This window comes from Tachyglossus aculeatus, chromosome 22, assembly GCF_015852505.1.
Source record: "Tachyglossus aculeatus isolate mTacAcu1 chromosome 22, mTacAcu1.pri, whole genome shotgun sequence".
NCBI lineage: Eukaryota > Metazoa > Chordata > Mammalia > Monotremata > Tachyglossidae > Tachyglossus > Tachyglossus aculeatus.
Genome location: NC_052087.1, coordinates 53,913,363 through 53,940,422, shown reverse-complemented (window position 1 = coordinate 53,940,422; position 27,060 = coordinate 53,913,363). Strand labels below are relative to the sequence as shown.

The 27,060-nt window shown below is 48.3% G+C and overlaps 1 protein-coding gene across 2 annotated transcripts in view; it reads right to left on the bottom strand.

The window, feature by feature from the left end:
* Positions 1–27,060, bottom strand: part of EPS8L2 (EPS8 like 2) — a 112,736-nt gene that overhangs the window by 11,606 nt on the left and 74,070 nt on the right. For both annotated transcript variants that reach the window (XM_038764862.1, XM_038764863.1), the window contains 8 exons: positions 26,742–26,868; positions 24,225–24,313; positions 20,554–20,628; positions 19,725–19,873; positions 19,457–19,583; positions 16,104–16,186; positions 8,743–8,869; positions 3,753–3,872 (listed from right to left, as the gene is read on the bottom strand). In XM_038764862.1, coding sequence (XP_038620790.1) covers positions 3,753–3,872; positions 8,743–8,869; positions 16,104–16,186; positions 19,457–19,583; positions 19,725–19,873; positions 20,554–20,628; positions 24,225–24,313; positions 26,742–26,868 — 897 coding nt within the window. The remainder of the gene's footprint in view (positions 1–3,752; positions 3,873–8,742; positions 8,870–16,103; positions 16,187–19,456; positions 19,584–19,724; positions 19,874–20,553; positions 20,629–24,224; positions 24,314–26,741; positions 26,869–27,060) is intronic.

The following is a 27,060-nucleotide window of genomic DNA, read 5'->3' as shown; positions in this document are numbered from 1 at the left end:
GGCAACATCTAGAGACAGTCCCTACCCAACAGTGGGCTCACAGTCTAAAAGGGGGAGACAGAGAACAAACCAAACATACTAACAAAATAAAATAAATAGAATAGATATGTACAAATAAAATAAATGTCGCCAACTTGGACTTCCCAAGCGCTTAGTACAGTGCTCTGCACACAGTAAGCGCTCAATAAATACATTCGTTCATTCAATCGTAGAGAAGCAGCGCGGCTCAGTGGAAAGAGCCCGGGCTTTGGAGTCAGAGGTCAGGGGTTCAAACCCCGGCGCCGCCAATTGTTAGCTGTGTGACTCTGTGCCTCAGTGACCTCATCTGTAAAATGGGGATTAAGACTGTGAGCCCCCACATGGGACAAGGCCCTACTGAGAGCTCACCTCCTCCAGGAGGCCTTCCCAGACTGAGCCCCTTCCTTCCTCTCCCCCTCGTCCCCCTCTCCATCCCCCCCATCTTACCTCCTTCCCTTCCCCACAGCACCTGTATATATGTATATATGTTTGTACATATTTATTACTCTATTTATTTATTTATTTATTTATTTATTTATTTATTTTCCTTGTACATATCTATTCTATTTATTTTATTTTGTTAGTATGTTTGGTTTTGTTCTCTGTCTCCCCCTTTTAGACTGTGAGCCCACTGTTGGGTAGGGACTGTCTCTATATGTTGCCAACTTGTACTTCCCAAGCGCTTAGTACAGTGCTCTGCACACAGTAAGCGCTCAATAAATACAATTGATGATGATGATGATGATGACAACCTGATCACCTTGTAACCTCCCCAGAGCTTAGAACAGTGCTTTGCACGTAGTAAGAGCTTAATAAATGCCATTATTATTATTATTATTATTATATAGAGACAGTCCCTACCCAACAGTGGGCTCACAGTCTAGAAGGATAAATACGATTGAATGAATGAATGAATGAATGAATGAATCCCTTCCGCTCCACGGGTCCCTTCTGCCCACAGTGAGCACGGGGGATAAAAGTTGAGAGGGGCTTTATATGATTGTTTGTCTCTCCCTCTGGACCCAGACTGAGCCCCCTTTTTCCTCTCCTCCTCCCCTTCCCCCTGGCCCTACCTCCTTCCCCTCCCCACAGCACCTGTATATATGTTTGTCCAGATTGATTACTCTATTTGACTTGTACCTATTTAATATTCTATTTATTTTGTTAATGATGTGCTTCTAGCTTCATTTCTATTCATTCTGGTGACTTGCCACCTGTCCACATGTTTTGTTTTGTTGTCTGTCTCCCTCCTCTAGACTGTGAGCCCCTTGTTGGGTAGGGACCGTCTCTAGATGTTGCCGACCTGTAATAATAATAATGTTGGCATTTGTTAAGGGCTTACTATGTGCAAAGCACTGTTCTAAGCGCTTGGGGGGATACAAAGTAAGCAGGTTGCCCCACGTGGGGCTCACAGTCTTAATCCCCATTTTACAGATGAGGTAACTGAGGCTCAGAGAAGTTAAGTGACTTGCCCAGACATGTGGCGGAGCCGGGATTCAAACCCATGACCTCTGACTCCAAAGCCCGTGCTCTTTCCACTGAGCCACGCTGCTTCTCTAAGCACCTGTACTTCCCAAGCGCTTAGTCCAGTGCTCTGCACACAGTAAGTGCTCAATAAATATGATTGAATGAATGAATGAATGAATGACTGTAAGCAGGGAATAGATCTGCCTCTCCCCACTCCAGTCCATACTTCACTCTGCTGCCCGGATCATTTTTCTATAAAAACGTTCAGGCCATGTTTCCCCACTCCTCAAAAGCCTCCAGTGGTGGTCAATCAATCAATCAATCAATCAATCGATCGTATTTATTGAGCGCTTACTGTGTGCAGAGCACTGGACTAAGTGCTTGGGAAGTACAAGCTGGCAACATATAGAGACAGTCCCTACCCAACAGTGGACTCACAGTCTAGAAGGGGGAGACAGAGAACAAAACCAAACACACTAACAAAATAAAATAAATAGAATAGATAGGTACGAGTAAAATATCAAACAGAAACTCCTCACCGTTGGCTTTAAAGCCGTCCATCTCCTCGCCCCTCCCACCTCACCTCGCCACTCTCATCATCATCATCATCATCAATCGTATTTATTGAGCGCTTACTATGTGCAGAGCACTGGACTAAGCGCTTGGGAAGTACAAATTGGCAACATATAGAGACAGTCCCTACCCAACAGTGGGCTCACAGTCTAAAAGGGGGAGACGGAGAACAAAACCAAACATACTAACAAAATAAAATAAATAGGATAGCTATGTACAAGTAAAATAAACAAATAAATAAATAAATAAATAGAGTAATAAATATGTACAAACATATATACATATATGTACAAACTCTCCTATTCCAACCCAGCCTGCACACTTGGCTCCTCTAACGCCAACCTTCTCATTGTGCCCCAATTTCGCCTATCTCGTCGCCAATCTCTAGTCCTTTGCCATATTACCTAGTCTAGTCCATATCATCATCATCATCATCAATCATATTTATTGAGCGCTTACTGTGTGCAGAGCACTGTACTAAGCGCTTGGGAAGTACAAATTGGCCATATTACCCTTGGCCTGGAATACCCTCCCACCTCGTACCCGGCAGACAATGACTCTCCCCAGCTTCAAATCCTTATTGAGGGCCCATCTCCTCCGAGAGGCCTTCCCTGACTAAGCCTTCATTTCTTCTTTTCCCTCTCCCTTCTGCGTCACCCTGACTTGCTCCTTTCATTTACTCCCCCTGCCCCAGCCTCAGAGCACTTAGGTCCATATCTGTCATTTATTTATGTACGTTAAATGTCTGCTTCCCCCTCTAAACTGTCAGTTCATTGTGCGCCACGAATGTGTCTGTTTATTGTTACAATCAATCAATCAATCGTATTTATTGAGCGCTTACTGTGTGCAGAGCACTCGACTAAGCGCTTGGGAAGTCCAAGTTGGCAACATCTAGAGACAGTCCCTACCCAACAGTGGGCTCACAGTCTAAAAGGGGGAGACAGAGAGCAGAACCAAACATACAACAAAATAAAATAAATAGAATAGATATGTACAGGTAAAATAAATAGAGTAATAAATACGTACAAACATATATACATATATACAGGTGTACACTGCATTCTCCCAACTGCTTAATAATAATACTAATAATACTATTATTACTATAGTATTACTATAATACTATTCTATTTATTTTATTAATATGCTTTGGTTTGTTGTCTGTCTCCCCCTTCTAGACTGTGAGCCCGCTGTTGGGTAGGGACTGTCTCTATATGTTGCCAACTTGTACTTCCCAAGCGCCTAGTACAGTGCACTGTACACAGTAAGCACTCAATAAATACGATTGAATGAATGAATGAATAAATGAATAATAATGATGATGGTATTTGTTAAGCACTTACTATGTGCCAAGCACTGTTCTAAGAGCTGGGGTAGACACCAGGTCATCAGGTTGTCCCCAGTGGAGCTCATAGTCTTAATCCCCATTTGAACTGAGGCCCAGAGAAGTGAAGTGACTTGCCCAAAGTCACACAGCTGACAATTGGCGGAGCCGGGATTAGAACCCATGACCTCTGACTTCCAAACCTGGGCTCTTTCTATTAAGCCATGCTGCTGCTCGGCACACAGTAAGCACTCAATAAATACGATTGAATGATTTATATTGTTCAATTGTACTCTCCCAAGTGCTTAGTACAGTGCTCTGCATCCAGTGAGCGTTCAATAAATATGACTGACTGTGACTGGCTACTGACCTGGTCCTGTTGGTTGTATACATCCTCCGGCCTCATGACATCTAGGATGTTGTAGGGGACGTAGCCAGCTTGCCCACTGCGGTTCCTCAGTTTCCACCACTGTCTGTTGTCCTCCAACACCTGTGCATCAGGGAGGACCAGTATGGGGTCAGTCGTTACCCCCGGGGGGCGGGACACCCCCACGGTCCCCCTTCTTCCACGGGGGCTCTGCCTCCCCCAGCCCACTGCGGGGTTGGATGCTGGCTCAGTTCCTGCCCACTCCCTGGCATCTCCTAGCCAGGAAGCTCATCCTTATGAGGAGAAGAGGAAGAGAGGGAAGAAGGGGAGAGGAAGGGAGGGAAAGAAGGGGAGAGGAAGGGAGGGAAAGAAGGGGAGAGGAAGGGAAGGAAAGAAGGGGAGAGGAAGGGAGGGAAGAAGGGGAGAGGAAGGGAGGGAAAAAGGGGAGAGGAAGGGAGGGAAAGAAGGGGAGAGAAAGGGAGGGAAAGAAGGGGAGAGGAAGGGAGGGAAAGAAGGGGAGAGGAAGGGAGGGAAAGAAGGGGAGAGGAAGGGAGGGAAAGAAGGGGAGAGGAAGGGAGGGAAAGAAGGGGAGAGGAAGGGAGGGAAAGAAGGGGAGAGGAAGGGAGGGAAAGAAGGGGAGAGGAAGGGAGGGAAAGAAGGGGAGAGGAAGGGAAGGAAAGAAGGGGAGAGGAAGGGAGGGAAAGAAGGGGAAAGGAAGGGAGGGAAAGAAGGGGAGAGGAAGGGAGGGAAGAAGGGGAGAGGAAGGGAGGGAAGAAGGGGAGAGGAAGGGAGGGAAAGAAGGGGAGAGAAAGGGAGGGAAGAAGGGGAGAGGAAGGGAGGGAAGAAGAGGAGAGGAAGGGAGGGAAAGAAGAGGAGAAGAAGGGAAAGAAGGGGAGAGGAAGGGAGGGAAAGGAGGGGAGAAAAAGGGAGGGAAAGAAGGGGAGAGGAAGGGAGGGAAGGAAGAGGAGAGGAAGGAAGGGAGGAAGGGAAGGAAAGAAGGAGAGGAAGTGAGGGAAAGAAGGGGAAAGGAAGGGAGGGAAGAAGGGGAGAAGAAGGGAGGGAAAGAAGGGGGAGAATGCACTGTTCCAACAGGGGAGCTGGCCCTGTAGGGGTTGGTGCTGTCTCAGTAGGGCTCAGTGCTTAGAACAGTGCTTGGCACACAGTAAGCGCTTAACAAATACCATTACCATTATTATTGTTATTAGGGTGCACTGCCCCGGAGAGGTGAGGCGGCACTGTTCCGGTAGGGGGCGCTGCCTGATGGGGTGGGGGGGGCACTGTGCTGATGAGGGGCGCTGTGCCGGCAGGGGGCGCTGTCCGGGAGGGGGCGCTGTGCAGCCGGGAAGAACTGCGCCGATAGGGGCCGCTTGATCGGCGGGGGGGGGAGGGGGGGGGGCCGCTGTCCGGTAGGGGGCGCTGTGCCGGCAGGAGGCGCCGTCCCGCTAGGGGGCGCTGTCCTCACTGGCGGTGGCCGCTGTCCGGTAGGGGGCGCTCTGCAGGCGGGCAGAACTGTGCCGATAGGGGGCGCTGTCTTGATTGGCCGGGGGGGGTTGCTGTCCGGTAGGGGGTGCTGTTCTCAATCAATCAATCAATCGTATTTATTGAGCGCTTACTGTGTGCAGAGCACTGTACTAAGCGCTTGACGGTCATTGGCGCTCATTGGCGGGGGTTGCTGTCCGGTAGGGGGCGCCCCACCAATCAGTGGGCTCTGTCCCGATTTGGGGTGTGTGTGTGCGCGTGTATACGTGTGTACACGTGTGTACGTGTGTGTGTCTGTGTGTGGGAGGGGCCGCTCTGTTCCGGCGGGGGGACACTGGCCCAGTAGGGGGCGCTGTCCTGATGAGGAGGACTCTGTCCGTTAGGGGGCGCTGTACCGGCGGGAGGTGTGTGTGGGGGGTTCTGTCCGGTAGGGGGCGCTGTCCCGATGAGGAGGGCTCTGTCCGGTAGGGGGCGCTGTGTCGGCGGGAGGTGTGTGGGGGGTTCTGTCCGGTAGGGGGCGCTGTTCCGATGAGGAGGGCTCTGTCCGTTAGGGGGCGCTGTCGCAGTAATAATAATAATAATAATAATAATAATAATAATAATAATAATAATGACATTTGTTAAGCGCTTACTATGTGCCAAGCACTGTTCTAAGCGCTGGGGGTAGATACAAGATCATCAGGTTGTCCCACGTGGGGCTCACAGTCTTCATCCTCATTTTCCAGCTGAGGGAACTTGAGGCACTGCAGAGAAGTGAAGTGACTTACCCAAAGTCACCCAGCTGACAAGTGGCGGAGGCGGGATTAGAACCCACGACCTCTGACTCCCAAGCCCGGGCTCTTTCCACGGAGCCACGGGGCCGCTGTGGCGGCGGGAGGTGGGGGAGGAGGAGGAGGAGGAGGAAGGTGAGAAGGAAGGGGGGGAGGGAAAGGGGGAGGAGGAGGAGGGGGGAAGGGGAGAGAAGAAGGAGCAGGAAGAAAAGGAGGGGGAGGGGGAGAGAAAGGGGGAGGAGAGGGGAGGAAGAGGAGGAAGAAAAGGACGAGGGGAGAGAAGGGGGAGGAAGGGGAGGAGGGGGAGAGAAAGGGGTAAGGAGGAGGAAGAAAAGGAGCTGGAGGAGGAAGAAAAGGAGCTGGAGGGGACAGGAGGAAGAGGAAAAGGGGAGGAGAGGAGGGGGAGGAGGAGGAAGGGGAGAGAAAAAGGAGGAGGAAGAAAAGGGCGGAGAGAAGGGGGAGGAGAAAGAGAAATGGGGCAGGAGAGGAGAGGAGGAAGAGGAAGGGGGAGGAGGAGAAGGAGGAAGGGAAGGGGGAGAGAAGGGGTGGAGGAGAGGAGGGAGAAAAGAGGAGGAGGAGGAAGAGGGAGTGGGGGAGAGGGGGATAAGAGAAGGGAGGGTGTCTACCAACTCTATTGCGTTGTCTTCTTCCAAGTGCTTAGTACTGGGCTCTCCACACAGTAAGTGCTCAATAGATACCATTGAGGACGATGAGGAAGAGGAGAGGAGGGGGAGGAGGAAGAGAAGGGGGAGGGTGGGGTGGGGGCATGAGGGGAGGAAATGGAGGGCGAAAGGAAGAGGAGGAGGAAGAAACGGAGGAGGATGGAGGCGTTGAGGGGAGGTAAAGGAGGAGGAGGAAGGGGAGGACTCGGTCTCAGGAGAAGCCAGGACCTGAACGTGGTCATCATCATCATCATCATTCGTATTTATTGAGCGCTTACTGTGTGCAGAGCACTGGACTAAGCGCTTGGGAAGTACAAGTTGGCAACATATAGAGACAGTCCCTGCCCAGTAGCCAACCAGCCGAGCCGTGCACCCATCCCCTCATCCCTCCTCTGGAATTGGGGGGTGGCCCCCAGACCCACTGCCCGGGAGCCCCTAAGGGTCTGTCCCGCTTGGTGTCATTCTGGGGGGGCCGGCCCAGGGGGCAGGGGCCGATTGGGGGGGCGGGTGGGGGGCTGGGGGACCCCGGGTCAGCCAGGGGGAGGGGAAGGGCCCGGCCGGGCAGGCCAAAGGCCAGACAGGGCAAGGGCAGGGCAAGGCTGGGCAGGGTGAGGCCTGGACACAAGTGCTCAATAAATAACAATAATAATAATGATGGTATTTGTTAAGCGCTTACTATGTGCCAAGCACTGTTCTAAGCGCTGGGGGGATACAAGGTGATCAGGTTGGCCCACGTGGGACTCACAGTCTTCATCCCCATTTTACAGATGTAAGGGAACTGAGGCCCAGAGAGGTGAAGTGGCTTGCCCGAGGTCACACAGAGCGCTTAGTACAGTGCTCTGCACACAGCAAGCGCTCAATAAATACGATTGATTGATTGACAAGTAGCGGAGTCTGGATTCGAACCCACGACCTCGGACTCCCAAGCCCGGGCTCTTGCCACTGAGCCACGCTGCTCCTCTGCATTGACGACGGCGAGGAAGGGGAGAGGAGGGGGAAGAGGAAGTGAAGGGGGAGGACGGAGAGTGGGGGGATAATAATAATAATGATGGTATTTGTTGAGCGCTTACTATGTGCAAAGCACTGTTCTAAGCGCTGGGGAGGTTACAAGGTGATCAGGTCCCACGGGGGGCTCACAGTCTTAATCCCCATTTTACAGATGTAAGGGAACTGAGGCTCAGAGAAGTTAAGTGGCTTGCCCAAGGTCACAGAGCTGACAAGTAGCGGAGCCTGGATTCGAACCCATGACCTCGGACTCCCAAGCCCGGGCTCTTGCCACTGAGTCACGCTGCTTCTCTGCAATGACGACGGTGAGGAAGGAGAGAGGAGGGGGAAGAGGAAGCTTCTAGACTGTGAGCCCACTGTTGGGTAGGGACCGTCTCTATATGTTTCCAACTTGGACTTCCCAAGCGCTTAGTACAGTGCTCTGCACACAGTAAGAGCTCAATAAATACCACTGAATGAATGAATGAATGAATGAATGAAGCGAAGGGGGAGGCTGGAGAGTGGGGGGATGAGGGGAGGAAATGGAGCGGGAGAGGAGGAAGAGAAGGGCGAGGAGGGGGCAGAGTGAGGGGCAGGCAGGGTGGGGCAAGGGCCCGGTGAATCAATCAATCAATCAATCAATCAATCGTATTTATTGAGCGCTTACTGTGTGCAGAGCACTGTACTAAGCGCTTGGGAAGTCCAAGTTGGCAACATCCATTCATTCATTCATCCAATCATATTTATTGAGCGCTTACTGTGCGCGGAGCACTGGACTAAGCGCTTGGGAAGTCCAAGTTGGCAACATCCATTCATTCATTCATCCAATCGTATTTATTGAGCGCTTACTGTGTGCAGAGCACTGTACTAAGCGCTTGGGAAGTCCAAGTTGGCAACATCCATTCATGCATTCATCCAATCGTATTTATTGAGCGCTTACTGTGCGCGGAGCACTGGACTAAGCGCTTGGGAAGTCCAAGTTGGCAACATCCATTCATGCATTCATCCAATCGTATTTATTGAGCGCTTACTGCGTGCGGAGCACTGTGCTAAGCGCTTGGGAAGGGGGAGACAGACCAAAACAAGGGAGGGCCTCACCTCGAGCACCTCGTCTTTGAGCACCGACAGCTCGTTGGCGTTGTGGGCAGTGAAGTCGTATCTGATCTTGGCGAACCTGGCCATCCCCGGCGGCGACGACGACGACGGCGGCGGCGGCTCGTAGCTCCTGCCGGGCACCGGACTGGCAGCTGGCGGGGGTCCGCTCCGCTCCCTGCCCCCCGAACGCGCCCCCGGCCCCCTCTCGCCACGCTGGCATCGCCCTGCCTCGATTGGCTCCCCGTCCCTACCCCGGGGGACCCCAGAAACTAGTCCGCCGCTGCTGGCACTCACTCCCGGACACCAGGGACCAGAAACTGTGTCACTCGGCTCCTGCTGCAGAGCGCCGAGCAGTAGCGGCCGTGGAATAATAATAATAATACTAAAACTGGCATTTGTTAAGCGCTTACTATGTGCAAAGCACCTTTCTAAGCGCTGGGGGTAGATACAAGATCATCAGTTTGCCCCACGTGGGGCTCCCAGTCTTCCTCCCCGTTTTCCAGCTGAGGGAACTGAGGCCCAGAGAAGTGAAGTGACTTGCCCAAGGTCACACAGCAGACGTGGGGCGGAGTCGGGATTCGAACCCAGGACCTCTGGCTCCAAAGCCCGGGCTCTTTCCACTGAGCCACGCAAGCTGCAGTACGGCCTCGTGGCTGCTGCCCGGGCCTGGAATTCAGAAGGGCTGGGTTCTCTGTGCCCCCTTCTAGACTGTGAGCCCACTGTTGGGTAGGCACCGTCTCTAAATGTTGCCAACTTGTACTTCCCAAGCGCTTAGTACAGTGCTCTGCACACAGTAAGCGCTCAATAAATACGATTGAATGAATGAATGAATGAATGAAACCTGATGCTCCAGTGCACCTGTATATATGTTTGTACATATTTATTACTCTAGACTGTGAGCCCACTGTTGGGTAGGGACCGTCTCTAGATGTTGCCCACTTGGACTTCCCAAGCGCTTAGTCCAGTGCTCTGCACACAGTAAGCGCTCAATAAATACAACTGAATGAATGAATGAAACCTGATGCTCCAGTGCACCTGTATATATGTATATATGTTTGTACATATTTATTACTCTAGACTGTGAGCCCACTGTTGGGTAGGGACCGTCTCTATATGTTGCCAACTTGTACTTCCCAAGCGCTTAGTACAGTGTTCTGCACACAGTAAGCACTCAATAACTACGATTGATTGATTGACTGATTGAATGAATTACTCTATTTTACTGGTACATATCTATTGTATTTATTTTATTTTGTTAATATGTTTGGTTTTGTTCTCTGTCTCCCCCTTCTAGACTGTGAGCCCGCTGTTGGGTAGGGACCGTCTCTAGATGTTGCCCACTTGGACTTCCCAAGCGCTTAGTCCAGTGCTCTGCACACAGTAAGCGCTCAATAAATACGATTGAATGAATGAATGAATGAATGAAACCTGATGCTCCAGTGCACCTGTATATATGTATATATGTTTGTACATATTTATTACTCTAGACGGTGAGCCCACTGTTGGGTAGGGACCGTCTCTATATGTTGCCCACTTGTACTTCCCAAGCGCTTAGTACAGTGCTCTGCACACAGTAAGCGCTCAATAAATACAATTGAATGAATGAATGAACTACTCTATTTATTTTACTTGTACATATCTATTCTATTTATTTTATTTTGTTAATATGTTTGGTTTTGTTCTCTGTCTCCCCCTTCTAGACTGTGAGCCCACTGTTGGGTAGGGACTGTCTCTATATGTTGCCAGCTTGTACTTCCCAAGCGCTTAGTACAGTGCTCTGCACACGGTAAGGGCTCAATAAATACGATTGATTGATTCACTGATTGACTGATTGCTTAGAACAGTGCTTGGCACGGACTAAGAGAAGCAGCGTGGCTCAGTGGAAAGAGCCCGGGCTTTGGAGTCAGTGGTCATGGGTTCAAATCCCGGCTCCACCAATTGTCAGCTGGGTGACTCTGGGCAAGTCACTTCACTTCTCTGGGCCTCAGTTCACTCATCTGGAAAATGGGGGTGAAGACTGTGAGCCCCCCGTGGGACAACCTGATCACCTTGTAACCTCCCCAGCACTTAGAACAGTGCTTTGTACATAGTAAGTGCTTAATAAATGCCATCATTACTAAGCGCTTAACAAGTGCAATAATAATGAGAAGCAGCGTGGCTTGGCAGAAAGAGCCCGGGCTCGGGAGTCAGAGGTCATGAGTTCTAATCCCGGCTCCGCCACTTGTCAGCTGGGTGACATTGGGCAAGTCGCTTCTCTGGGCCTCAGTTCCCTCATCTGGAAAATGGGGATGAAGACCGTGAGCCCCACGTGGGACAACCCGATTACCTTGGATCGACCTCAGTGCTCTCCCCCTTCTAAACTGTGAGCCCACTGTTGGGTGGGGACTGTCTCTATATGTTGCCAACTTGTACTTCCCAAGCGCTTAGTACAGTGCTCTGCACACAGTAAGTGCTCAATAAATACGATTGATTGATTGATTGATTGATTGGCACATAGTAAGCGCTTAACAAACACCATTGTTATTAAGAAGAAGCAGCATGAGCGCTTAGTACAGTGCTCCGCACACAGTAAGCGCTCAGTAAATACGATTGAATGAATGTCGTGGCTAGAACACAGGCCTAGGGGTCAGAAGGTCACGGGGTCTAATCCCGGCTCCTCTGCTTGGCTGCTGGGTGACCTTGGGTAAGTCATTTTGCTTCTTGGGTAGGGACCGTCTCTATATGTTGCCAACTTGTACTTCCCAAGCGCTTAGTACAGTGCTCTGCACACAGTAAGCACTCAATAAATACGATTGATTGATTCTCAGTGCCTCAGTTCCCTCATCTGCAAAGTGGGGCTTGAGACTGTGAGCCCCAAGTGGGACACGGACTTTGTCATCATCATCATCAATCGTATTTATTGAGCGCTTACTGTGTGCCCAGCACTGTACTAAGCGCTTGGGAAGTACAAATTGGCAACATATAGAGACAGTCCCTACCCAACAGTGGGCTCACAGTCTAAAAGTGTCCAACCCAATTCGCTTTGTGTCCGCCCCAGCGTTTAATACAGTGCCTGGAACATAGTAAGCGCTTAACAAATACCACAATTATTATTATTATTAATTCCCTACTCTCTCAAGCGCTTAGTACGGTGCTCTGCACACAGTATGTGCTTAAAAAAATACAGTGGGCTGATTGATTGTTCAGAACAGGAGGGTTGAGAAGCTGACCCACACATGTACATACACACACGTACACACAAGTTACACACACATAACCCACTCCCGCACACACCCACACCCGTTTACACACGTTCACACTCCGCACGCTATTTGAATCCCGCCGGAATGACTCGACCCTTCCAGACGGAAAATGAGAAGCGTTTCTGGGTCTCAGAAAAACATAGGAACCTAGAAAACTTAGAAGGACGGAGTGTCTGGGGCGCGGGAACCAGCAGACTAAGGAGCAGGGCAATGCTGCAATAATAATGGCAATAATTGCAATAATTATTGCAATAATTGCAATAATAATTGCAATAATAATGGCAATAATTGCAATAATAATTGCAATAATAATTGCAATAATTGCAATAATGGCAATAATTGCAATAATGGCAATAATAATGGCAATAATTGCAATAATAGCAATAATTGTGCTATTTGTTAAGCGCTACCCATGCGCCTAGAACTGTACTAAGCGGCGGGGTAGATACAATGCTTAGAACAGTGCTTTGCCCATAGTAAGCGCTTAACAATTACCATCATTATTATTATTATTATTATCTACAAGATCATCAGGTCCTCTGGGAAGAGTGGGGACCAGTCCCAGATCAATCAATCAGTTAATCAATCCTCTATCAGTCAATCAATCGTATTTATTGAGCGCTTACAGTGTGCAGAGCTCTATACTGTAAGCTCACGGGCTTTGGAGTCAGAGGTCATGGGTTCAAATCCCGGCTCTGCCACTGGCCAGCTGTGTGACTTTGGGCAAGTCACTTCACTTCTCTGGGCCTCAGTTCCCTCATCTGTAAAGTGGGGATGAAGACTGTGAGCCCCACGTGGGGCAACCTCATCGCCTTGTATCCCCCCCAGCGCTTAGAACAGTGCTTTGCACATAGTAAACACTTAATAAATGCCATCATTATTATTCATTAATCATATTTATTGAGCGCTTACTGTGTGCAGAGCCCTGTACTAAGTGCTTGGAAAGTAATAATAATAATGATGGCATTTATTAAGCGCTTACTACGTGCAAAGCACTGTTCTAACTGCTGCGGGGGTTACAAGGTGATCAGGTTGTCCCACGGGGGGCTCACAGTCTCAATTCCCATTTTCCGGATGAGGTAACTGAGGCACAGAGAGGTTAAGTGACTTGCCCAAAGTCACACAGCTGACAAGTGGCGGAGGCGGGATTTGAACCCATGACCCCTGACTCCAAAGCCCTGGCTCTTTTCCATTGAGCCACTGCTGCTTCTCAAGTACAATTCGGCAACAGATAGAGACAATCCCTACCAAACATGGGCAGGGAATGTGTCTATTTACAGTTTTATTGTCCTCTCCCAAGCGCTTAGTTCAGTGCTCTGCACATAGTAAGCGCTCTATAAGTATGAATGAATGAATGAATTAATAATAATAGTAATAATAATAATAATGGTGCTTGTTAAGCGCTTATCAGCGCCTTAGAACAGTGCTCTGCAAATAGAGAAGCAGCGTGGCTCAGTGGAAAAGAGCCCGGGCTTTGGAGTCAGAGATCACAGGTTCGAATCCCGGCTCTGCCACATGTCTGCTGCGTGACCTTGGGTAAGTCACTTCACTTCTCTGAGCCTCAGTTCCCTCATCTGTAAAATGGGGGTGAAGACTGGGAGCCCCACATGGGACAACCTCATTACCTTGTTTCCCCTCCCCAGCGCTTAGAACGGTGCTTTGCACATAGTAAGCGCTTAATAAATGCCATTATTACTATTATTATTATTAAAAGAGCCTGAGCTTTTGAGTCAGAGGTCACGGGTTCACATCCCGACTCTGCCAATTGTCAGCTGTGTGACTTTGGGCAAGTCACTTCACTTCTCTGGGCCTCAGTTCCCTCATCTGGAAAATGGGGATGAAGACTGTGAGCCCCCCGGGGGACAACCTGATCACCTTGCATCCCCCCAGCGCTTAGAAAGACTATGAGCCCACTGTGGGTAGGGACCGTCTCTATATGTTGCCAACTTGTATTTCCCAAGCGCTTAGTACAGTGCTCTGCACACAGTAAGCGCTCAATAAATATGATTGATTGATTGATTTATTAGAACAGTGCTTTGCACATAGTAAGTGCTTAACAAATACCATCATTATAGTAAGTGCTTAACAAATGCCATCATCATCATTATATGCCAACTGTTGTTCTAAGTGCCTGGGTAGATGACAATAATAATTATGGCATTTGTTAAGCGCTCACTATGTGCCATACACTGTTCTAAGCTCTGGGGTAGATGCAAGGTAATCAGTTTGGACACAGTCCCTGTCCCACAAGGGGCTCATGATTTTAATTCCCATTTTACAGATGAGGTAACCGAGGCCCGGAGAAGTGAAGTGACTTGTCCAAGGTCACACAGCAGACAAGTGGAGGAGCCAGAATTAGAACCCTGAACCCTCTCCCCCTTCTAGACTGTGAGCCCACTGTTGGGTGGGGACCGTCTCTATATGTTGCCAACCTGGACTTCCCAAGCATTTAGTACAGTGCTCTGCACACAGTAAGCGCTCAATAAATACGATTGATTGATTGATTGGACCTTCTGACACCCACGCCCGGGCTCTACCCACTGAATCAGATACCAGTTAATCAGGCTGGACACAGTCCCTGTCCCGCGTGGGGCTCACAGTCTTCACCCCCATTTTCCAGATGAGAGAACTGAGGCCCAGAGAAGGGAAGTGACTTCCAATCGGTCAGTACCCTCAATCAATTCACTCATTTATTCAATCATATTTATTGAGCGCTCACTGTGCGCAGAGCACTGGACTAAGCACTTGGATATGGTATTTAATGAGTGACTTCCAATCAGTCAGTCCCCTCAATCAATTCACTCATTTAGTCAATCATATTTATTGAGCGCTCACTGTGAGCAGAGCACTGGACTAAGCGCTTGGATATGGTATTTAATGAGTGACTTCCAATCAGTCAGTCCCCTCAATCAATTCACTCATTTATTCCATCATATTTATTGAGCGCTCACTGTGCGCAGAGCACTGGACTAAGCAATGGACATGGTATTTAATGAGTGACTTCCAATCAGTCAGTCACCTCAATCAATTCACTCATTTATTCCATCATATTTATTGAGCGCTCACTGTGCGCAGAGCACTGGACTAAGCGCTTGGACATGGTACTTAATGAGTGATTTCCAATCAGTCAGTACCCTCAATCAATTCACTCATTTATTCAATCATATTTATTGAGCGCTCACTGTGCGCAGAGCACTGGACTAAGCGCTTGGACATGGTTTTTAATGAGTGACTTCCAATCAGTCAGTCCCCTCAATCAATTCACTCATTTATTCACTCATATTTATTGAGCGCTCACTGTGTGCAGAGCACTGTACTAGGCGCTTGGATATGGTATTTAATGAGTGACTTCCAATCAGTCAGTCCCCTCAATCAACTCACTCATTTATTCAATCATATTTATTGAGCGCTCACTGTGCGCAGAGTACTGCACTAAGCGCTTGGATATGGTATTTAATGAGTGACTTCCAATCAGTCAGTCCCCTCAATCAATTCACTCATTTATTCAATCATATTTATTGAGCGCTCACTGTGCGCAGAGCACTGTACTAAGCGCTTGGACATGGTACTTAATGAGTGACTTCCAATCAGTCAGTCCCCTCAATCAATTCACTCATTTATTCAACCCTGTTTATTGAGCGCTCACTATGCGCAGAGCACTGTACTAAGTGCTTGGACATGGTACTTAATGAGTGACTTCCAATCAGTCAGTCCCCTCAATCAATTCACTCATTTATTCACTCATATTTATTGAGTGCTCACTGTGCGCAGAGCACTGGACTAAGCGCTTGGACATGGGACTTAATGAGTGACTTCCAATCAGTCAGTACCCTCAATCAATTCATTCATTTATTCAGTGATATTTATTGAGCGCTCACTGCGTGCAGAGCACTGTACTAAGCGCTTGGACGTGGTATTTAATGAGTGCTTACCGTACTAAGTGCTCCGAGCTCACCTGTCCCCTGCCCCGGGGATGCTCCCATGTTGGGAGGGCGGGTGGGAGGGATGGGGGGCAGCAGAAGTACATAGTACACATAGTAAGCACTTAAGCGCTTAGTACAGTGCTCTGCACATAGTAAGCGCTCAATAAATACGATTGATGAGAAGTGGCGTCCATCTCACCTGGAAGAGTGGGAAGAGGCTCCTGGCTGGAAGGAGTCCCCGCCGGCCATGGGTTCCGGCGCCTGGATGCGCTTCGGCGACGCCTGCGTACAGATTTATTACTCTTATTTATTTTACTTGTACACATTTGCTATTCTATTTATTTTATTTTGTTAATCTGCATTGTCTTGTTGTCTGTCTCCCCCTTCTAATAATAATAATAACAATGATTGCATTTATTAAGCGCTTACTATGTGCAAAGCACTGTTCTAAGCGCTGGGGAGGTTACAGGGTGATCAGGTTGTCCCACAGGGGGCTCGCAGTCTTAATCCCCATTTTACCGATGAGGGAACTGAGGCCCAGAGAAGTGAAGTGACTTGCCCAAAGTCACACAGCTGGCTATTGGCAGAGCCGGGATTTGAACCCACGACCTCTGACTCCAAAGCCCGGGCTCTTGCCACTGAGCCACGCTGCTTCCTTCTAGACTGCGAGCCCGCTGTTGGGTAGGGGCCGTTTCTATGTGTTACTAACTTGGACTTCCCAAGCGCTTAGTACAGTGCTCTGCAAACAGGAAGCGCTCAATAAATACCATTGAATGAATGAATGAATGAATGAATGAAAGCCAGTGGGCGGACAGCGTTGCTGAGGAGGGGTCCTGAAGCCCCCAAGAGCCCCCCACCACCTCTCTGTGACCACCCCGAAGCCCCTCAGAGCCCCCCAAACACTGGCCCTGACTATAATTTATCAGTATGGATGTCTGTCTTCCTGCCTCTAGACTGTCAGCTCATTGTGGGGAGGGCGTGTAACCCCGTTTAGTAATAATAATAATTACGTTGCCAACTTGTACTTCCCAAGCGCTTAGTACAGTGCTCTGCACACAGTAAGCGCTCAATAAGTACGATTGATGATGATGATGATGATGGCATTTGTTAAGCGCTTACTTTGTGCCAAGCACTGTTCTAAGCGCTGGGGGGATACAAGGTCATCAGGTTGTCCCATGGGGGGCTCACAGTCTTCATCCCCATTTGACAGATGAGGTCACTGAGGCTCAGAGAAGTGAAGTGACTTGCCCAAGGTCACGCAGCAGACACCTGATCACTTTGTAACCCCCCATGCGCTTAGAACAGTGCTTCGCACATAGTAAGCGCTTAACAAATGCCAACATTATTATTATGTGGCGGAGCTGGGATTAGAACCCATGACCTCTGATTCCCAAGCCCGGGCTCTTTCCACTGAGCCATGCTATTTATTGTTCTAGTGTCCTCTCCCAAGCGCTTAGTTCAGTGCTCTGCGCACCGTAAGCGCTCAATAAATACGACTGACTGAATGATGGATGGAGTACTTACTGAGTTTAAGACTGAGCACTCACTGTAGACACCGGCTGAGTCTCCCCCTCTACACTGTAAACTTGCTGTGGGCAGGGAATGTGCCCGTTATTATACCGTACTCTCCCAAGTGCTTAGGACAGTGCTCTGCACACAGTAAGTGCTCAATAAATATGACTGACTGAGCACTTACTAGGTACTGACTGAACACTTGGGGACACACAATAATAAAGCGGCATTTGTTAAGTGCTTACTATGTGAGAAGCAGCGTGGCTCAGTGGAAAGAGCCCGGGCTTTGGAGGCAGAGGTCATGGGTTCAAATCCCGACTCCGCCAATTGTCAGCTGTGTGACTTTGGGCAGGTCACTTAACTAAGAGCCCGGGCTTTGGAGTCAGAGGTCATGGGTTCAAATCCCGGCTCTGCCACTTGTCATCTGGGTGACTTCGGGCAAGTCACTTAACTTCTCTGTGCCTCAGTTCCCTCATCTGTAAAATGGGGACTAAGACTGTGAGCCCCACGTGGAACAACCTGATCACCTTGTAACCTCCCCAGTGCTTAGAACAGTGCTTTGCACATAGTAAGCGCTTAATAAATGTCATTATTATTATTATTATTATTATTATTATTATTACTCTGTGCCTGTTACCTCATCTGTAAAATGGGGATTAAGACTGTGAGCCCCCTGAGGGACACCCTGATCACCTTGTAACCTCCCCAGCGCTTAGAACAGTGCTTGGCACAGAGTAAGCGCTTAATAAATGCCATGATTATTATCATGTGCCAAGCACTGTTCTAAATGCTGGGGCATATTCAAGGTAATTGGGTTGGACACAGTCCCTGTCCCACATGGGGCTCATAGTCTTATTATTATTATTATTATTATTAATATAGAATACCATTCATCAGTTAATTATTCAATCAATTAATAATTATTAATGAAGAATTATGGAGCGTTATTAATTAATAGCAATGACTATGATAATAATAACAATAATACCCATTTTGCAGATGAGGTAACTGAGGCACGTGTTTTGTTGTCTGTCTCCTCCCTCTAGACTGTGAGCCCGTTGTTGGGGAGGGACCGTCTCTACATGTTGCCGACTTGTACTTCCCAAGCGCTTAGTCCAGTGCTCTGCACACAGTAAGCGCTCAATAAATACGATTGAATGAATGAATGAATGAATATGCTTGTACGGATTTATTACTCTATTTTACTTGTACATATCTATTCTATTATTTTAATATGTTTTGTTTTGTTCTCTGTCACCCCCTTCTAGTCTGCGAGCCCACTGTTGGGTACGGACTGTCTCTAGATGTTGCCGATTTGTACTTCCCCAGTGCTTAGTCCAGTGCTCTGCACACAGTAAGCGCTCAATAAATACGATCGATGATGTTGGGTAGGGGCCGCCTCTATGTGTTGCCAACTTGGACTTCCCAAGCGCTTAGTCCAGTGCTCTGCACACAGTAAGCGCTCAATAAATACGATTGATGATGTTGGGTAGGGGCCGCCTCTATGTGTTGCCAACTTGTACTTCCCAAGCGCTTAGTCCAGTGCTCTGCACACAGTAAGCGCTCAATAAATACGATCGATGATGATGGGTAGGGGGCGCCTCTATGTGTTGCCAACTTGGACTTCCCAAGCGTTTAGTCCAGTGCTCTGCACACAGTAAGCGCTCAATAAATACGATTGATGATGTTGGGTAGGGGCCGCCTCTATGTGTTGCCAACTTGGACTTCCCAAGCGCTTAGTCCAGTGCTCTGCACACAGTAAGCGCTCAATAAATACGATTGATGATGATGGGTAGGGGCCGTCTCTATGTGTTGCCAACTTGGACTTCCCAAGCGCTTAGTCCAGTGCTCTGCACACAGTAAGCGCTCAATAAATACGATTGATGATGATGGGTAGGGGCCGTCTCTATGTGTTGCCAACTTGGACTTCCCAAGCGCTTAGTCCAGTGCTCCGCACACAGTAAGCGCTCCAGGATTGACTGATTGACTGATTGAGGGGGTCGGCGTGGGAGGCCGAGGGGAGAGAAGGGGGTCACCCACCTCCTCCTGGAACTGGGCGCTGTCCGCTTCCCAGGGGGCCCCCTGCAAGATCTCCAGCGGGGGCTCCCAGCCGTTGTGGAACCGGGGGCTGTAGAAGGGGACGGGGGGGTCCCGCGGCCACTCAGCTCTGGGGAGGCGAGAGGGAGGGCGGTCAGTCGGGGGGAGACGAGTGACTAGCCCCCCAGGGAGACCCTCGGAGAGACGCCTGGACTCCGGCTCCCTCGCCTCCTTCCCGCCTTCCCCGGCGCCACCCTCAAGGCCGCCCTACCTTGAGCGCATCCACGACTCCCCCAGAGCTTCCCACAGGGCCACCTCTTTGGGGGTCAGGTGGCCCTTCAGGAAGTCGATGGCGTCCCGAGACAGGAGGGGCGTGTTGACCATCCTGGCGACACTGGGGCCTCCGCAGCTGTTGATGATCTAGGGCCGATCCCAGCCCCCCGCCGGGGTCAGAGGGCGGTGGGCCCAACGGTTGCTTGGACCCCCCAAGACCCAGCCGAGGGGATTGGGGGTCCGGGGGTTGGGGGGGCACCGGCCTGCCACCCGTGGCCTTGCCCAGTGGCTGTGAGCCCACTGTTGGGTGGGGACTGTCTCTATACGTTGCCAACTTGGACTTCCCAAGCACTTAGTCCAGTGCTCTGCACACAGTCAGTGCTCAATAAATACGATTGATCGATTGATTGTTTTACTTGTACGTATCTATTCTATTTATTTGATTTTGTTAGTATGTTTGGTTTTGTTCTCCGTCTCCCCCTTTTAGACTGTGAGCCCACTGTTGGGTAGGGACTGTCTCTATACGTTCCCAACTTGGACTTCCCAAGCACTTAGTCCAGTGCTCTGCACACAGTAAGCGCTCAATAAATACGATTGATTGATTGATTGTTTTACTTGTACGTATCTATTCTATTTATTTTATTTTGTTAGTATGTTTGGTTTTGTTCTCCGTCTCCCCCTTTTAGACTGTGAGCCCACTGTTGGGTAGGGACTGGCTCTGTATGTTGCCAACTTGGACTTCCCAAGCGCTTAGTCCAGTGCTCTGCACACAGTAGGCGCTCAATAAATACGATTGATTGATTGATTGATTGATTGAGGAGACTCACCAGTTCCAAGGGGCCGAACAGGAAGTGGACGAGCTCCGAGGCACTGGGATTCTGGATGTGCTTCTTCAGCTTAGCCTGGGGAAACCGAGGGTGGGGGTTACGGCAGCGGGCATCGCCCACCCACCCTCACCCGCTGCTCAGGGTTTGCCAAGACTCTCCCAAATCCAGGCGGCAGCGGGCCCAGATTCCCGGCTGGCCCCGCCATCGCATCGGATCCGACGATAATAATTGCGGTATTTGTCAAGCGCTTACTGTGTGCCAGGCACCGTACTAAGCGCTGCGGTGGATACGAGCCCACTTTTAGACTGTGAGCCCATTGTTGGGTAGGGACTGTCTCTATGTGTTGCCAACTTGTACTTCCCAAGCGCTTAGTACAGTGCTCTGCACACAGTGAGCGCTCAATAAATACGACTGATGATGATACGAGCAAATCGGGTTGGACACAGTCCCTGTCGCATGTTGGACTCACCGTCTTAATCCCCATTTTACAGATGAGGGAGTCGAGGCACAGAGAAGAGAACCCCGGCTTAGTGGTTAGAGCCCGGGCCTGGGACTCAGAAGGTCATGGGTTCTAATCCCAGCTCAGCCACTTGTCTGCTGGGTGACTTTGGGCACTTCTCTGGGCCTCAGTTCCCTCAACTGTATAATGGGGATTGAGACTGTGAGACCCACGTGGGACAAGGGGCTGTGTCCAACCTGATTTGCTTGTATCCACTCCAACGCTTAGTACAGTGCCTGGCACATAGTAAGCGCTTAAGAAATAATAATAATAATGGTATTTGTTAAGTGCTTACTATGTGCCAAGCACTGTTCTAAGCACTGGCTACAGGGTAATCAGGTTGTCCCACATGGGGCTCACAGTTTTAATCCCCATTTTACAGATGAGGGAACTGAGGCCATTTTCCCACATGGGACAACCTGATCACCTTGTATCCCCCCAGCACTTAGAACAGTGCTTTGCACATAGTAAGTGCTTAACAAATACCATCATCATTATTATTAAAAAAATGCCATTTAAAAGAAATGCCATTTTTTTTTTAAAGTGACTCGCCCAGGGCCACTCAGCAGACAAATGGCAGAGTCACAGGCCCGGGCTCTAGCCACTAACAAATACCATCATCATTATCATTATTATTTTGAAAAATGCCATTTAAAAGAAATGCTATTTTTTTTTTTAAAGTGACTCGCCCAGGGCCACTCAGCAGACAAATGGCAGAGTCCCAGGCCCGGGCTCTAGCCACTAACAAACACCATCATCATCATTATTATTATTTTGAAAAATGCCATTTAAAAGAAATGCCTTTTTTTTTTTAAAGTGACTCGCCCAGGGCCACTCAGCAGACAAATGGCAAAGTCAGGATTAGAACCCGTGACCTTCTAAGTTCCAGGCCCGGGCTGTAGCCACTAGGCCATTTTCCCATGTGGGACAACCTGATCACCCTGTATCCCCCCAGCGCTTAGAACAGTGCTTTCAACATAGTAAGTGCTTAACAAATACCATCATCATCATTATTATTATTTTGAAAAATGCCATTTAAAAGAAATGCCTTTTTTTTTTTTTAAATGACTCGCCCAGGGCCACTCAGCAGACAAATGGCAGAGTCCCAGGCCCGGGCTCTAGCCACTAACAAACACCATCACCATCATTATTATTATTTTGAAAAATGCCATTTAAAAGAAATGCCATTTTTTTTTTAAAGCGACTCACCCAGGGCCACTTAGCAGACAAATGGCAGTCAGGATTCGAACCCGTGACCTTCTAAGTCCCAGGCCCGGGCTGTAGCCACTAGGCCATTTTCCCATGTGGGACAACCTGATCACCCTGTATCCCCCCAGCGCTTAGAACAGTGCTTTCAACATAGTAAGTGCTTAACAAATACCATCATCATCATTATTATTATTTTTAAAAATGCCATTTAAAAGAAATGCCTTTTTTTTTTTTTTAAATGACTCGCCCAGAGCCACTCAGCAGACAAATGGCAGAGTCCCAGGCCCGGGCTCTAGCCACTAACAAATACCATCATCATTATCATTATTATTTTGAAAAATGCCATTTAAAAGAAATGCCAATTTTTTTTTAAAGTGACTCGCCTGGGGTCACTCAGCAGACAAATGGCAGAGTCCCAGGCCCAGGCTCTAGCCACTAACAAACACCATCATCATCATTATTATTTTTAAAAATGCCATTTAAAAGAAATGCCTTTTTTTTTTTAAAGTGACTCGCCCAGGGCCACTCAGCAGACAAATGGCAGAGTCAGGATTAGAACCCGTGACCTTCTAAGTTCCAGACCCGGGCTGTAGCCACTAGGCCATTTTCCCATGTGGGACAACCTGATCACCCTGTATCCCCCCAGCACTTAGAACAGTGCTTTCAACATAGTAAGTGCTTAACAAATACCATCATTATTATTCTTATCATTTTTAAAAATGCCATTTAAAAGAAATGCCATTTTTTTTTTAAAGTGACTCGCCCAGGGCCACTCAGCAGACATATGGCAGAGTCCCAGGCCCGGGCTCTAGCCGCTAACAAACACCATCACCATCATTATTATTATTTTGAAAAATGCCATTTAAAAGAAAGGCCATTTTTTTTTTAAAGTGACTCGCCTGGGGTCACTCAGCAGACAAATGGCAGAGTCAGGATTCGAACCCATGACCTTCTAAGTCCCAGGCCCGGGTTCTAGCCACTAGGCCATTTTCCCATGTGGGACAACCTGATCACCCTGTATCTCCCCAGCGCTTAGAACAGTGCTTTCAACATAGTAAGTGCTTAACAAATACCATCATCATCATTATTATTATTTTGAAAAATGCCATTTAAAAGAAATGCCTTTTTTTTTTTAAAGCGACTCGCCCAGGGCCACTCAGCAGACAAATGGCAGAGTCCCAGGCCCGGGCTCTAGCCACTAACAAACACCATCACCATCATTATTATTATTTTGAAAAATGCCATTTAAAAGAAATGCCATTTTTTTTTTAAAGCGACTCACCCAGGGCCACTTAGCAGACAAATGGCAGTCAGGATTCGAACCCGTGACCTTCTAAGTCCCAGGCCCGGGCTGTAGCCACTAGGCCATTTTCCCATGTGGGACAACCTGATCACCCTGTATCCCCCCAGTGCTTAGAACAGTGCTTTCAACATAGTAAGTGCTTAACAAATACCATCATCATCATTATTATTATTTTTAAAAATGCCATTTAGAAATGCCATTTTTTTTTTTAAAGCGACTCGCCCAGGGCCGCTCAGCAGACAAATGGCAGAGTCCCAGGCCCGGGCTCTAGCCACTAACAAACACCATCATCATCATTATTATTATTTTGAAAAATGCCATTTAAAAGAAAGGCCATTTTTTTTTTTAAAGTGACTCGCCCGGGGTCACTCAGCAGACAAATGGCAGAGTCCCAGGCCCGGGCTCTAGCCACTAACACCATCACCATCATTATTATTATTTTGAAAAATGCCATTTAAAAGAAAGGCCATTTTTTTTTTAAAGCGACTCGCCTGGGGTCACTCAGCAGACAAATGGCAGAGTCAGGATTCGAACCCGTGACCTCCTAAGTCCCAGGCCCGGGCTGTAGCCACTAGGCCACGTCGCTTCTCCTCCAGGCCGGTCCTCAGCCTGGCCGGGCCTGGCGGGAGTGGGCGGTGGGTGGTTGGGTGGGGGGCTCACCAGGAGGTTCAGGGCCAGCTTGGTCTTCTGGAAGCAGTCGATGAACTCCAGCTCGGTCGGGGGCCGGGCCCGCAGCGTCAGGACACCCTCTGGACGGGGGGGAGGAACAGGGTGGGATGGGGTGACCAGGGGTCGCCAGCCCACCACCCCTTTCCCCACCTCGGACTCGGGCCCGAGGGGAACGGGCTGTTTCCTTCCTTCAATCACTCCTTCATTCAATCGTATTCATCCATCCATCCATCCATCCATCAATCAATTGTATTTATTGAGCGCTGCGTGCAGAGCACTGTACTGAGCGCTTGGCAACATATAGAGACGGTCCCTACCCAACAGCGGGCTCACAGTCTAAAAGGGGGAGACGGAGAACAAAACCAAACATACTAACAAAACAAATAGAACAGATCTGTACAAGTAAATAAATAAATATGTTGCCAATTTGTACTTCCCAAGCGCTTAGTACAGCGCTCTGCACATAGTAAGCGCTCAATAAATACGATTGATGATGATGATGATGATATACATATATACATTCAATCAATATATTCAATATATTCATGCAATCGTTTTGAGCGCTTACTGTGTGCAGAGCACTGTACTAAGCGCTTGGCAACATATAGAGACGGTCCCTACCCAACAGCGGGCTCACAGTCTGAAAGGGGGAGACGGAGAACAAAACCAAGCATACTAACAAAATAAAATAAATAGAATAGATCTGTACAAACAAAATAAATAAATAATAATAAATAATTTAAATAATAAATATGTACAAACATATATACATATATACATTCAATCAATATATTCGATATATTCATTCAATCGTTTTGAGCGCTTACTGTGTGCACAGCACTGTACTAAGCGCTTGGCAACAGATAGAGACGGTCCCTACCCAACAGCGGGCTCACAGTCTAAAAGGGGGATATGGAGAACCAAACCAAACATACTAAATAGAATAGATATGTACAAGTAAAATAAATAAATTAATAATAAATAATTTAAATAATAAATATGTACAAACATATATACATATATACATTCAATCAATATATTCAATATATTCATTCAATCGTTTTGAGCGCTTACTGTGTGCAGAGCACTGTACTAAGCGCTTGGCAACATATAGAGACGGTCCCTACCCAACAGCGGGCTCACAGTCTAAAAGGGGGAGACGGAGAACAAAACCAAGCATACTAACAAAATAAAATAAATAGAATAGATATGGACAAGTAAAATAGAGTAATAAATATGTACAAACGTATATACATGTATACATTCAATCAATATATTCAATATATTTATTCAATCGTATTGAGCGCTTACTGTGTGCAGAGCACTGTACTAAGCGCTTGGGAAGGCAACATAGGGAGACGGTCCCTACCCAACAACGGGCTCACAGTCTAGGAGAAGCGGCGTGGCTCAGTGGAAAGAGCCCGGGCTTTGGAGTCAGAGGTCATAGGGTCAAATGCCGGCTCCCCCACTCGTCAGCTGTGTGACTTTGGGCAAGTCACTGCACTTCTCTGCACCTCAGTGACCTCATCTGGAAAATGGGGATTAAGACTGTGAGCCCCCCGTGGGACAATCTGATTACCTTGTATCCCCTCCCAGCGCTTAGAACAGTGCTTTGCACATAGTAAGTGCTTAATAAATGCCATCATTATTATTATTATTATTATTATTATTATTCTCTGGGCCTCAGTTACCTCAACTGGAAAATGGGGATTAAGACTGTGAGCACCCCATGGGACAACCTGATTACCTTGTATCCCCTCCCAGTGCTTAGAACAGTGCTTTGCACATAGTAAGTGCTTAATAAATGCCATCATTATTATTATTATTATTATTATTATTCTCTGGGCCTCAGTTCCCTCAACTGGAAAATGGGGATTAAGACTGTGAGCCCCCCGTGGGACAATCTGATTACCTTGTATCCCCTCCCAGCGCTTAGAACAGTGCTTTGCACATAGTAAGCGCTTAATAAATGCCATCATTATTATTATTATTATTATTATTATCATTATTATTATTATTATTATTATTATTATTCTCTGGGCCTCAGTTCCCTCAACTGGAAAATGGGGATTAAGACTGTGAGCCCCCCGTGGGACAATCTGATTACCTTGTATCCCCTCCCAGCGCTTAGAACAGTGCTTTGCACATAGTAAGCGCTTAATAAATGCCATCATCATTATTATTACTATTATTCTCTGGGCCTCAGTTACCTCAACTGGAAAGTGGGGATTAAGACTGTGGGCCCCACGTGGGCCAACCTGATCGCCTTGTAACCTCCCCAGCGCTTAGAACAGTGCTTTGCACATAGCAAGCGCTTAATAAATGCCATCATCATTATTATTATTCTCTGGGCCTCAGTTCCCTCAACTGGAAAGTGAGGATTAAGACTGTGGGCCCCACGTGGGACAACCTGATCACCTTGTAACCTCCCCAGCACTTAGAACGGTGCTTTGCACGTAGTAAGCACTTAATAAATGCCATTATTATAATTATTATTATTATCCTTACCTGCAGGTCCTTTCTTCCCCTTCTTCTTGCCCTTCTTCCGCTGGTTGAGCTGCTTGAAGGCCTCGGCCGCCTTCTGCAGTCGGGCCACGAACAGCTCGATGTCGTCCAGGGCGCAGTTGAGGATTTGCTGGGGGCAGACACGCGCCCGCACGCGGCTGGTTCATCATCATCATCATCAATCGTATTTATTGAGCGCTTACTATGTGCAGAGCACTGGACTAAGCGCTTGGGAAGTACAAATTGGCAACATCTAGAGACAGTCCCTACCCAACAGTGGGCTCACAGTCTAAAAGGGGGAGACAGAGAACGAAACCAAACA